Source organism: Camellia sinensis, chromosome 1 (genome assembly GCF_055761805.1).
Source record: "Camellia sinensis isolate YWXY chromosome 1, ASM5576180v1, whole genome shotgun sequence".
NCBI lineage: Eukaryota > Viridiplantae > Streptophyta > Magnoliopsida > Ericales > Theaceae > Camellia > Camellia sinensis.
In genome coordinates this window covers 238,695,634-238,710,335 of record NC_138961.1, presented here as the reverse complement: position 1 = coordinate 238,710,335, position 14,702 = coordinate 238,695,634, and the positions used below count along the sequence as shown (strand labels likewise).

Here is a 14,702-nt window from a genome sequence, read left to right as displayed (position 1 = left end):
AGAAGACTCTGATTAATCCGATTATCAATCAATTAGAGCCTCTTAAATGAAGATTTTGAATCTTTGGTGAGATTATCTTTTGTCAAAAGTATAACATTTTTAGCCACCAACCGATGAAATGAAATGTGTGTGGGAAATGATTCAATTCTGTTAGTTACTTCAATCAATCTCGCCAATCTATTCTTCAACTACCAAAACATTATTTCTAATTATATACCGTAAAATAAATTAACAATAAAAATAAAAATTGGTATGATTCTAATGGAGAAAATAATATATTTTTGTGTACTCGTCACCTAAACTCTCTCATCATAGAAGAACACATCTTAAATAACTAGAAAATATTACATATTTTGTTGATAATTAATTGAGTAATTCTATTAACATAGTATATGGAATACAAAACTGTTCACAGATTTATGTTTTTATTTTTATTTTTTTGGTTTTAACTTACTTTGTTGAAGGAAGTCACATCAGCTTCTGTGAATAATTTTTATAGAACTACTCTAATAAATGATGTCACGAGTCTATGAACATTTTTTTTAATTATTTTTTTGTGTTTTTTAAATAAGTCATTAAAAAAAAAAAAAAAAACACACTAACTGAATGTACTACTTTGTTAAGATGCACTCTCAAAGACTTAATAGGAAAATATTAGTACCGTTGGCTTTTTTCACTTTTGAATATTAATTATGTAATTTAAAGCATGCTAGTAAGGATCAATAAGTCCGTACAAAATTTGCCAACTAATTATCAAAAGATTGTATTGCAGTTCTTTCAGCCTTAATGAAGAGGACTTTTACTGGTGGATTTTTAGGAGAAATTTATAAATGATCACAGATACAAAATAGTTTAGAAACTGAATTTTATTAAGTAAATAAGTACTTATAATGAAATGACCCCAGCCTTAAAAAGGTTTATAGCAGCGGCTACTTGAAACTACTTCTAGGAAGTAATATAGGAATTGAAAAACTGAAAATGTAAAACTGGAAAGAATATATGAAGTAAACGACTGGTTTCTAAATCTGAGTCTGAGTCTAAGTCTTTCATTCTGGGACCTTCTCTTCTATTTATACTTTCTAATGGTAACCATCGAAATGAGCTTCCAATCGTCGAAAGGCCTTCCCATGATCCTTGATCATGTTCTCTCACAGTTAGCCTCCACTACGCCATTCTTACAGTTAGGCTTCCCTCCTGAATTTGAATTTGAATTTGTAAGTAACCGTTGGGTCACGTCATCTTGCGTCTTCTAGTTGCTCCAATGCTACACAAATTCATTATTACCAATATGAACTGTCACGTGTCTATTGATGATTGGAATCTTACATTAACTCCCCAAATTACTTTATACGTGCCACTTGTTAAGCTGGGATTGCTTTATACAAAATATGTAGCTAACAAATACTAAGAACTCAAAATGAAGAAAAATATTCAAAATCCAACATTTATAACTAAATTTTTTTCAAAAGTGTTACCCCACAATAAACACTTTTACAATATATACTATTGATCTAAAATTTATTCATCAATTATTTGCGACCATTAGACAGCTTGTGATAATAATTTTACTAGAGTTTATTGGGGGTTAGGAGGGAAGGATAATGGAAAATGGCTCTACACAATTCACAAGGCAGTCCCAATGTAAAGGCAATTAGTGGTGTGCCCAAAAGCTGTAACAAATTATAGTTAGGTTTTACCACTATAATAAATTACTTTTGTATATCTGTCAACAGCAATTGAAAATCTGTTGACTAGTGACTAGTGTTTAAGATGATGATATCCATCTTATTCATAGCTAGATAAAAAAAATTCATCCGAGTGAAAATGGCATCAATGTGTTGCTCGAATAGTTTTGATGCATCTTGAACTTGAATATTCTTTCTTGATTTTGCTTCACCATACCATCTTCTTCTTCCTGTTTTTTTTTTTTTTTTCTTTCTTTTTTTTGCTGTGAAAATTGTTACTCAATAGAAGCAGTATATGTAGGAAAAGAAAGTTTTTGAGTCGGTGATAATGGCAAGCCTAATTTATCCCGCAATTACTACGTGGAAAAAACACTATTTTAAATGCTATGTTTATCAAATTCAAGGTTCGTAGTAGATATCTTCCTAGACATTTGACTTTGACGTAAGCGAAAAGCTATTGAATTATAATTTTTTTATTCGTATAAAATATTACAATAATTTTTTTTAACTATAATTATAATAAAAAAAATCAAATATAATATATAATTAATACCAAAAAAAAATTAGTGAGAAATTCTCAATACGTATGACCTTTAGAAGTTTTGGCCAATCAAATTAATCCCATTAGTTAATATTGCATTACTTTAAATGGTAGATTATTTTGCTTTTTTCTTTTGAATATTAATAATGATTTATTTCATGATGTTATTTGAAGAGATACCCAATCTCTCAATTGTGTCAGTATAGTATCCAAATTACAAAATGTTTGTTCATGTGTCCAACATTAGTAACAAGGCTAAGGATATTTTTGGTAGAAAAATAGAGAAAGTCTGAAACCAAAAATAAAAATAAATCAATCATTAGAGTTCACAAGTCAAGCACGTGAGCCTCTGTTTCTTGGCATTTGATATATGTGGCGGCGAGGAGCTGAGATTAGTCAATGGTGGTGGTGGGAATTTGAATTCGAAGGGGTGGATGTTGTTAAAGGATGGGGCCAATGATGATGGTTATATTTGAGAAAAAAATTAGTGAAATCTCTTTTCTTAATTTTGTATAGTAAGAGAGGTTTAACATATTTTTTTTTATTACTTAAGATTTCTCTATAAAATTTCTTTGTAATCATATCAGAGAATTTTTGAAATTTCTCTGTGAAAATTGAAAATTCTCTGTATTAAGACCGAAATTTCTCTGAATCGAATTTACTCTGTAAAAACATTGAAGGACCTTAACTATTATGAAAATATTATATGTCATTTATCTTATAAAATCTTAATATCAAAGACTTTAAAAAGAAATTTTCTATATTTTAGAGTAATGATTGAAAGTTTAATGAATATTAAATATATTTATATGGGCTTCACTTGACATGAGAGTTACCTAATGCTACACGTATGTGAATATTTGGTAGTAATTTATTTTGGATTTTTAGTATTTTGTATATTTAAATAAGAAAGATTAGTTTATAGTTAAAGTGGGTGATGGTTTATCTATAATAGTGGAGTTGGGTGTCGTGGTAATGGTGGCTACAAACAACGATGGACCTAAAGTTGGGTAAGAGTGATGATCACCCCTTTACAATTTTAAAAAAAAAACTCTTTTTATATTATTATGCATTCACCCCTTATAAAGTTTGAAAAAAATAATAATTGCACGACCTACACATTTCTATCATTGAAAAGTGAGGTTCAAAGTAAAAACTCATAAAAATTGCAATAAAATACAACGCCAAAATCAACTAATATGGCTTAGATTATTTTACACTTGATATTTTATAGCTTAATATGAGTATAAGAAAATATATATATATATATATATTTTATGCTATGTTTCACCTTATATATTTGTAGAAATTAATGTTATAATTTACACTTTCTTTTTAAAACTTTTAATAGAACATAATGTTATATGCACCAATTAGTGTACTAATTGATGATGTGACATAATTTAAGAAATTTTTGATATTTATAATTTGTCTAATGAATAGGATCAATAATAATATCATAACTAGTATTAATATACTAATTAGTACAGATAACACCACCGTTAATATATACTCTTTCCCTTACATTAAAATCATGTGTGTGTCCATTCGGTTTTTGGTGATATGGGTGGCAGCAGCAGTCGAGTAACTGAGACTATTTGCGAGATGAGTGTTTCATTTCATGTGAACCTCTCGTGCTTGACACATGAGTTTTAGGTCAAGTTTGGGTACTTTCAAAAAAGTTAAAAAGTCAAAAAGTTACTCAAAAAGTTAAAAAGTTAACACTATTCATCAAAAGTCAACAATTACGGCTGCACAACTCCCAATTCAAATTTTTCCCTACAAATCAATTTTTATAATTTTTTATTACACATTTTTTAATAAAAAGTCAAAAAGTTAACCCAAACATCCATATTTTCAACCTCAATTTTTTAGTCCAAAAAGACAAAAAGTACACTTTTTTAGTCTTCCCAAACTTCCTTAATATTTTTGAATATTTACTTCTTTTTTTTTATCGAATCTTTTTTTCCCAATATACACCTTTTTCCCTGGGCCTCAAGTCTTCTCCGGATCCTCTACTCCCCTGCACCACACCTCATGATGCCCTTTTGCTGGATTATAGTTGGCTCTAATATTACTTAAAACGGTCCAAGAATTTTACGGGCCCAACCACTTGACCCAAAAGTTTAAACTCAAACAACATTATCAAATAAATTACTAATTGACAATAATTAAAAAGTCAACAAAGTCTAAAACACTAATAAACCAAACCCAACAACCACTAAACTAAGTCAAATATCCTGGCCAATTTATTAGTAGTCTAACTGATTGTTTTTATACCAGGCTTAACATTTAAAAACAATAACCTAATGAATTAAGCCTTAATTGATCCTAGCTACATAGAAACAAGGGCGAAAGGGAAAAAAACAAGGTTAAGTGCGTACGAATGGTTAGGCAAAGTTTACTTAATCCAGCTCACGTTTTGAGGTCAAAGCTAGACAAATGTTGTTGGCATCGTTTCAGTGCACCCCACAACTTGCCTTTTACTCCTCAGTTTAGGGGCCACACACAATTTGGTTTGGAACTCTAACCTATTCACTATTCACTATTAGTAGTATCATTATTTTATTAGGATAAATTAGATAGTCTCTTCATTTTATGTTGTGTGTCATTTTAGTTATTTTAATTAATTTGATTTTAATCTTTAATTTTTAGATTTAGTTATTTTGGTCTAATTGATAACGCCGATTATGATTTTTTAAGAAAAATAATTACTGAATTGGTATACATACTAAATTGAACAAGTTTATAATCTTACCTATAAAAAAAGCATAACACATGACGAACATATGCACATTTTCCTTCTAAAAACACTAACAATTGTTATCAATTGGACACAATTGTAATCAATTAGATTAAATTGAAATAAAATCATAAATTCAACGTTTAAATTAAATCAACTGAAATTATAATGGCCAAAGTGAAATAAGACGCAAAATACATGTACTACCATTGTAATTTTCTCTTGTTATTATTATGATTGTTTGTCATGTGACTTTTTGACTAAAATAAATAAAAAACCAAACCAAGTTTTTTTACACATTTTTTTTCATAAAAAATTAAAAAATCAACTAAAATAATCAATTCTCAAATGAGCTTTTATTGGGCTAAATGAAAAGCTCTCATTATTTTAGGGTTTTGCTTTGGATATAGGCAGGGAATTACTTTTGTAATTTATTGGTTGGGCGATCAATTCACCATTATCATTTTAGGGTTTACTATAGTAAAAAACTAATGGTATGATTGAACAGTGACACTGTAAATGGGTGGTTATGGTTTTTAACCTAATGTACTGAAAGGTTTACTGGCTATAAATATGCCTTCTAGGGTTAGGGCTTGCCACAAGCCAAATATGTGAGCTGGAGATTTGGCCTATTTCTCTCTTCCTCTTTCTCTTTCTCACTCTCTTTCTATCTCTGTCTATGCCAACTTCTAGGTTAGTAGATCAATTGGAGAATTCCAAAACCGACTCTAAATCATTTGCAGGAGAAGAAGAACCAACCGAAGAAATGAGGAAGCGACAAGTGGTTCTGAAAAGAGATGAACCATCTTCAAGAAACTCTACCACTTCATCTCTCACCATTAGGAGTGTGAGATATGGAGAGTGCCAGAAGAACCACGCGGCTAGCGTTGGAGGGTACGCTGTGGATGGGTGCAGGGAATTCATGGCTAGTGGGGAAGAAGGGACAACCGGTGCACTCACTTGCGCCGCGTGTGGCTGTCACAGAAACTTCCACAGAAGGGAAGTGGAGACTGAGGCAGTGAGTGAGTCTTCTTCACCTTCTTCACATGGGAAGTAATAATAAGGATAAAAGAAACCCTCTTTGTGTGTGTGTGTGTGTGTGTGTGTGTTTGTTAGTCTGTTTGTTTGGGTGGAAAAGGATGTTCATGTGATGTCTAGACTCCTATTTAATTTGGGTTTTTTTGTTTCCCTCTTTATATTTGATATTGGATATTTTTGAAGTAATTTTCATGTTGGTGCACATGAATAAAGCTTTATATATGTTAATTATGTATAAGAATGAAGTGGTGTCCGTGTTGTCTTTCTTTCTTTTTATTTGGTCAGTAGGAGGTAGTTAAAATTGCCTCTGAAAAAGGAGTCTTGAGATCAGGAAAATATGGATCTCAAATTGTGATTGTAATTAAGTTTTTGCTAGTGGCCAGAAGCCAAACAGAAAGCAAATATGTGATGTGAGTTGAATTGTACATATCTTTTCCTTAAATGTATTTTCTATCTTTTTTTTTTTTTTTTTTCATTTATTTCGGTTACAAACGTAGGGTTTTTCTCTTAAAACATTCTTTGATTAATCTTCGTTTCTCCTGCTCCTCTTGCATATCTGCCTTTTTAACTATCACCTTCCGTATGCTGTTATTTTGTCAATAATCAATAATTTATGACTTCATGAAGGAACCTAAAACTTTTTTTCTTGGAAATACATTTTAGAAAAAATTGACCAAAAAAGAATAATTTATAGATGTACTTAAAATCACTTATTGAGGTCTCATAGCTATACTTAACTGGAAGAATCTTTTCATATCTTTTACTTCTAGATAGGGTAAGTTATTTCTTTATACTTGTTGCAGTGTGTTTCTAGGTTTAGGTCAGAAATGCATGGCTGTTAGCCTAATCTGTCTGGAAAGATCTGTATGTTTGTAATTTTTATCAAGTTATGGGCCCATGCATACTTAATCATGTTGGTGGTTGTGGTGGAATTGTCCTTTAACTATGTCATTAAAAGGTGATTATTAATTAGTATGGAATCAATATCCACTCTTGCCTATAGGCCTTGCTTTCATTTCTTTTGGTCCATCAATGGAATTGATTTGTAAAACCAAGCAAATTGAGGAAAATTATGGATAGATAGAGTTTCAATCAAGTCCTATCATGTTTCTAAACCCTAGAATTTAGTATGCTAAAAAACATCAAATCATAAATCCTTGTGTGCACATTCTTAACCATAATAATAAGCAGCTACTGATTGAAGAAAAGAGAAATGTTAACAAATGGCTTTAATGCAATACCGGAACTCCTAGATATTTTTGCTGGCTGAATGAAAAAAATAAATATATAAATGTTCATCATCAAATACTTTGATATTTGCCATGTGAGCTGTGCAACCAGAAGAGCCCAAGTTAGGTTTGAGCATATGGAGGGAACAAACCTTTAGGTATATGTTAATTTGAATTGGGTAGATGTCAAATCTAGCATGCGAATAGTACATGTTTGGGGGTAATACCGCCTAAGGTAATTTATAATCATACTTTCGGCACTCCAGTCGCCTTCTGTTTGGCAATGATCAAAAAATAAAATAAGAAATGAAATTATGTACCAAAAAATAAAATAAGAAATGAAATTATGTATAACATTTACTCATTTTGATATAGCTTGTTCTCATCTCTGCTAAAAAAATCTGCCATTTTTTGTGGTTGATAACGAAACTTCGGTATTCCATGTGGAAGGGCACAGCTTCCTCACCTGTCTTAAGAAGACTAATTGGGTTGATGTATTAGTACAGCATGTGATTTAACAATGATGTCAAAGTTCCATTTTGGATGACTAATTGGGTTGATGTATCAGTACAACATGTGATTTTACAATGATATTAAAATTCCATTTTGATCTAGTAGGCAGAGAGTGATTAGGGTTTTTTTTCCCTTCAAGTTAGTAATATATAACATGAACTCTTATATAAGAAACTGAGGGTTGTTAACTTTCATTGTAAAAGTGTATCACAAAAAATAAACATTACAAAATACAAACAGCTGTCGCTTGCTTTACTACAGTCTAAAATTCCAATCATTGAAAAAGGATTGTTAGAGTGAATTTTTGTGTTTGATATTCAGAACATCTGCTATAAACATTCACTTTCAAAAATGAAACATTCAGATCAATTTGAGGACTATAGTACACGATATATCGGTAAGGGTGCAACTTGGGCAGATTCGGATAGGTTGAGAAGTTGTCTAAACCCAGTCCAAATCTAACCCAAGTTAAATTCGAGCTGCCGGAATTGTGCATAAATTTTATTTTGTTTTTTAGTTCAATTAAGTTAATTAATTTGTTAAAATTAGACTCCATTAAAAAAAAAATTATATATAAAATCATTAAAAACATCAAAATAAATCATTTATATAATGTAAGAGATATGCCGCTGTGATAGTCTTTACAATTTATGAATGGAAAAAAACAAAAAAATTGTATTGCGTTACTTATATATATAATATACATTCAATATGATCCAACTATCTAAATTATTTTAATATTATCCAATGACTAATAATATATATATATATATATATATTTAATATTTTGATATATATATATATATATATATTTCAGATTTTGGATTGCTCGATTTGTTTGATGTCTTTGCGCAAGCACATTCAAATTTAATTCGGACTTTTAAACTTTTGTTCAAGTCCGTACCAAATTCAAAAATATTTTGCCCAAACCCTAAAAAAAATTGGGCTAGGCTCAAGTTGCTCGAGTTGAACCCGTCCAAATTACACTCTTGTATATCGGGTACAAAAATCACTAATTCTAATATAAACATTTATTTATAATAAAAAAAAATCCACTCTTAGTATGTTCGTTGTATAAAATATACTAAAATGAAATAGAGCATATAGTAATGTTACTGAAGTGAGAAACATAGTTCAAAATAGGGATCCTATGTTGGATTTTTGGAAGGAAATTGAAATTATAGAAAAGGAAAAAAAATGAAAGAGGATAAATTTATTTAGTTGGATTAAGAAAACAGTATATTTCTTATTTGGTTACCCATAAATATTGAATATGTTTAACTAATTTTATTTTCTTTGCCCTTTACAAATTTAAAATACAAACATAGCTCGAAGGAAAGAATAAATAAATAAAAGAGAGAGAATTTCAAAAAAGTGGTATATACACAAAATAATAAAAATACAAGTGGTTCATGCATAAATTTATGCTATAAAAACTTGTGCTATCATCATTTTGAAATTATCAGGGAATTCAAAACTACTCATATTTAACAGAACAATTACTTATTGTTGTGATAAAAATTGTTCTGTTTTATATTCAAAATAAAATACTGAGAAGAGGAATTCTAGAATGTTTCCGAGAGAATTTTTCCTTAACTACTTCTGAATAAGCTTTTAGAAGTTTTGGTGCCAAAAACAATTTTCCCTAATTTAATATTCCTCAAAGTTTTATCTCAGATTTCAAAGTAAATTTCCAGGAAATTGAGACCCTCGAACCAGATTTTCCACCAATTATGTGATAGATTTAAATTATTTTATCGGTTTTCTTAATATTGTTTTTTTCTCTTAATCGTGACATTTTTTTTTTTTTTTTTTTGAACAAAAACGAGACTCCGTTGGAACCGGGAACGTATTTTACAACTTGAATGGGCAAAGGCCCACTGAAAACCCAATGATAACAGCAAATGGGTTGGCGTTTTCTTATGTTTATGGGCCGTAAATGCTTCTTTTGACTAAAGAGATTACTTTTTTCATTTGGGCCATTGAATCCACATCACAAGACCCCCAAAAAAAACATTATCAAAAGTAGTGATTCATCCCCATAAAACTAAAGTTTTAATTGAGCTTTAGTGATGTGAAAATCAAAAAATAAAAAAAACACAGGACCAAAGCATCACATCAGATAAAGTCCACACACACATTAAAACTATTAGAACTAATTTTTTAGAGCTCCCAAACATTTTCCATTATCAAATTATCCATAAGAAGGAAAAAAAAAAAAAAGATATTAGTTGTTCCTTGGATTTAGATGATTGTTTGGTTAAACTTGTTCAAGCAAAAAATATGTTTGAATCAGAAGAAATGAGGATATCATGTAGATTTGTGTTTAAAATATGAATTTAGAAAGAAAAATAGAAACGGTGGATGGAAATTTGTTGCAGTGTATTTTACTTACTTTTTTCTTTTTTCTTTTTTCTTTTTTCTTTTCAAATTACTACCTAAATTTCTTATTTAAATACAGCCGTAGCGCTTTTCAAAAATTAAAATTTGTTACAATGTATTAGACTTTCATTGAAGTACATGTATTATTGTCCCCAATTTTTTTTTACATGTAATTAAACTAGTTTAAATTAATTTTGTTGATATTATATACTTGTGTGAAAGTTGTTTTTAAATTTCTTGTAGAACTAAAATCAGATCAATTGTAATTAATGTCTCCAAATTTAACATTAAAACAAAAAAATCATAGTATCAGACAATGCTGAATCATATCCATTTGTGTGCATAATCACACCTAAAATTTAAGGAATTCGTAAACAGCTTTAAGTTGCATTTGAATTTTGCCTTTTCTCTTATCTCTATAAATTTCTTCTCAAATTTAAAACCCAAATAAACCATTCAATTCAGGTCCCTTTTTCGTTTAGCCAACAAAAGGTTCTTTTTTCTTTCTTTCTCGCATGGAAATTAAGCCTGCAGTTTAATACTGTACTTCGAAGCAAATGAGTTGCAGTCCTTGTTGAGCTAAAAATAAATCTGTGGAAAAAAAAGAAAAAAAAAATGCTAACAAACTATTAGAAATATATCAAATCATGGCATGTGTGAGATTTTGAGTTGCAACGTAATGTATCTATGTATTTAATCATTTCATATGACAACGTTTCATTCACAAAAAAAAAAGATAAAAAGTGAGATAAAACTATTTTATCCAGGAGTTGTCTTTTCACTTCATAAATGACTTGGGATAAATGCTCACATGGTCATTTTATATGCATGATTATTTTGTAATGGAAATAGGATAACATATCCCTAAATAAAATTTTATTGTAAAATAACTGAAATACCCTCGTATGAATAACTCATCTCAGAATAAGTTATCAAGTCCTATCCTATCGCGAGGCAAATTAACATGGCCCATGTGTTTTGGAATGTTAGACTGACACATAAGAATACAGTTGAATAAATAGAGATGGAAATAGGAGGACCACATTACAAGCAGCGTAACCTTGGTGATGTTAATGGAGTTGTGGTCCTCCATGGCCAAGCAATTACTGTTCCTATCATCGCATACATTTTTTTTTTTTTTTTTTCTGAGAAAGGAGCTGAGGCTCAAATTTAGACCAAGAAAATTAAGCTCTGGTGGTGGATTTGAGTCTGAAGTTGATTATTATCTTTCGATGCGATAACCATTGGACTTATTACGTGAAAGTTGGAATAATTTTATGAGATTAGCTGAGCAACAAGTTTAGTTATGATAAATGCTTTACGAAGCGTGTGTCATCTTCAAAAACTTATTAGACATAAGAAAAATATGAGAAAATTGCGTAAAAATACCAGCACCGAATTGCAATTTTGCTAATAGGTTCCCATCCCAACAAATCATCTCCAGAATAAAACAAACCTAAAATCCAATTCTGTTGAATTTTCAAATTTCTTTTTTTATGAAACATGAAATTTGATATAAGAAAAGAAAATCGGAGATTATAAAATTTGCTTGACAATTTTGTGTAAGACAAGAAACTATATATTCAAATTAGTTGAGGCAAAACCCGAATGTCCTCGTTATCAAAATGCTATTTGAAGAGATTTATTTATTTATTTATTTTGGGGGATCCAAGTGGCTCAAGGCTAATTAAATTAAATCCACATTTTAGCTTGGTTCAAAGGTAGTCCAACTAATCCCAATAATGACATTCAAATGGGCTACAATTTGAACATTGATGAAAAGATCACCACGAGAATCCAATGGAGATGACAAACAATAACTCTTCAAACCATGATGGTGTGGGGTGTTTTGCAATCTATTGTTAATCAGTAATTGCCAAATCGATGTCGGAAGATAAATATATGACACACACAAACTTATATATGTGAAAGGCATGGTGGTCCATTCCAACCATGATGCCAACCTTTCACAAAGCATTATATATGTATTTCCCACATATTGAATTAGCGATTATGAACAATTGCGTACTCCTCTTGAATAATAATTCATGAAAGAAAAGTCGTTTTCACCATGTGATCAAGGGCCGTAGTGTGCTCTAGAACTACAATGATGAGTGTATTTTTGATAACTAAAAATATAAAATTTAAAATTGGAAGTTATATGGGGATAATTTAAGAATAAGAAAAGTGTGACAATTTCAAAAGAGTATTTAAATAAATAAAAAATTAATTATCTAAAAGTCTTATTTATAAATGTTATGATAATTCATATCGTATTTAAGATTTTTTAAACCATTAAGTCTTATTTAATAAAATTGATAATATTGTCAGTTTTTCTTAATTTTAAAAATTAATAACATTATCAATTTTATATAATAATGTTTCACATAATTATTTTACTAACTGATAAAAAAAATATAATATGAAATTAAATATTTTTGCCGTTTTACTTATTGATTTGATTCAACTATCCAATAAAACCGAGAATATTAACAGTTTTTTTCAATTTTAAAACTGAGAAAATTATCTTTTTTTTCATTTTTAAAGTTTTTTTTTTTAGTTTTGCACATCAATGTTCCATCAGCATGCTCCTTTATAGATACAAAATTTTCAATTTTGCACAAAAAAATAACTCATTTTTTTCAATTTTTTCAAAAAAAAAAATTATGATTTTTTTTTTAGTTTTTTTCAATTTGAAAGTTGATGTTTAAGTTTTGAAAATCAAAACAAATGTCAAATCATCATATTCCTTTATATAATCATAAATGGTGAATAATCATTGTTTGAAGAATAATTCCGACTATTAAAAATTTAATGAGATTTAAAGGTCCAAAATATTTTAATTAAGGGGTTGTTTGGGATGTTCTAAATAAGTGCACTTTTTGACTTTTTATGAAATATATGTTGAGTTTGAAGTGATGTGGTAGAGAGGTGAAGTGACTTAAAAAAGATGATATGACTTAAATATGATAGTGATTTTTTGACTTTTTTTTAAGATGCCAAACTTAACCTTAATAGAGTATAATTTTATAAATTAAGACTTGTGTGTAAATTCCTCATAACTAAAACACCCTTATTGGCCACTCACCCGAAGCCACCAACACAGTGTACATTAATTAAGCAAACAATTTTTCTTATGATAGTAGTCACTGTGTGTAAATTGGAATTGGGTCACTGCTGTGTCTTTGGCACAGCATTGACTGTTGTGTCTTATTTTGAGATATATTATGTGCTTATTTTTATTATCTGAACCGTTAATTTTGTAAGATTTGTTGAGTACTTCATGCCTGTCAAAAATCATATTAATCGGATATCAATAATTATATGATCAAATTGTATATTTTTATACTATTTTTCAAAAGAAAAACTTCTTGTTTATTTTTTTGGTTATCAATCATATAGTTATTGATATCCGATTAATATGATTTTTGGTAGGCATGAAGTACTAAACAAACCCTACAACATGAACGGTTCAGATTATAAAAATAAGTCCATAATACACTACAAAATAAAGCACAACAGTCACTGCTGTCCGTGTAAAATTATATTTACATAATCTATTCCTCCCTAATTCAGTTCTATTTTAATTGGGCTTCTTTTTTCTTTTTTTTCTTTTTTATGGGTTATTGTGATTACAATGATTTGGTTGTCAATAACCAGAGACATCCAAAAAAAATTAAAATTTCAAAATATTTTTACACATTTTTAAAATACTGTCACATAAGAATCCACATTTTTGTGATATATAACTTCTCTCTATTGTCATTTACTTCTTGACATATTTAAATACACTCGTTCATATAATGGTAATTCCAATTAATTAGCATATATGTATATATATATATATATATATATATTACTATTAGTGTGTTTCTTTTGTCCTCTGTCTATTGGTACTAAAAATTAATGAAAATTTTACCACAATCTAGCAAATAAAAGTTTCTGTACTATTGTTTCTGATGTGTCATATGTTCTCTTCTATGGTGATAATGAAAATTAAGTAAAAATAAAAAAGTTCAATGAAAAAAAATGAAAATGAACTGAAAAAAATTTAAAGAAAAATAAAATTGAAACGCTAGAAGAAGGGCTTGAACCTTCGACCTTGTGGTTAACAGCCACACGCTCTAACCAACTGAGCTACTCCAGCTTTGGATGCCAATTTCGGAAACATAGATACTTAATTGTTTTGAGTTAACCCAACCTACGCCAAAACCCAATTTCAATTTTAGTACACCCACATTCTACACCAAAGATTGACCCGACGCGACTCAGATCATGGGTCAGGATGAGAAGAGAGGAGCCATGTGAACTAGGGGTGAGGGTAGCTCACCCAATTCCCTGTTTGGTTAGACAAATGCGAGTGCTTTCTACATTATTTTAGCACATGGGTTCGAGTCCGTCTATGCATGGCTTGATTTAGTTATGAGTGTGCGAGGCTTCAACTTCGCCTACTCCTTTTTCATGATTGACGTTTAAAATAATCTATAGACCTCATCAATAATAATATCTCAAAAGTCAAAAAGGTGGATATTTCTCAAAATTGGAGTGGACACATGAGAATATTTTAGAAT

The 14,702-nt window shown here is 29.6% G+C and overlaps 1 protein-coding gene and 1 non-coding gene across 2 annotated transcripts; one reads left to right on the top strand and one right to left on the bottom strand.

Moving 5' to 3' along the window:
* The first annotated feature begins 5,648 nt into the window (after positions 1 to 5,648).
* Positions 5,649 to 6,026, top strand: LOC114260183 (mini zinc finger protein 2). Its single transcript, XM_028200240.2, has one exon. It carries the CDS (start codon positions 5,649 to 5,651, stop codon positions 6,024 to 6,026), a length of 378 nt encoding a protein of 125 aa, XP_028056041.2.
* An 8,178-nt stretch (positions 6,027 to 14,204) lies between these two features.
* Positions 14,205 to 14,278, bottom strand: TRNAN-GUU (transfer RNA asparagine (anticodon GUU)). The gene has a single exon. It is a non-coding gene; the product is annotated as a tRNA-Asn (tRNA).
* Between the last annotated feature and the right edge of the window lie 424 nt (positions 14,279 to 14,702).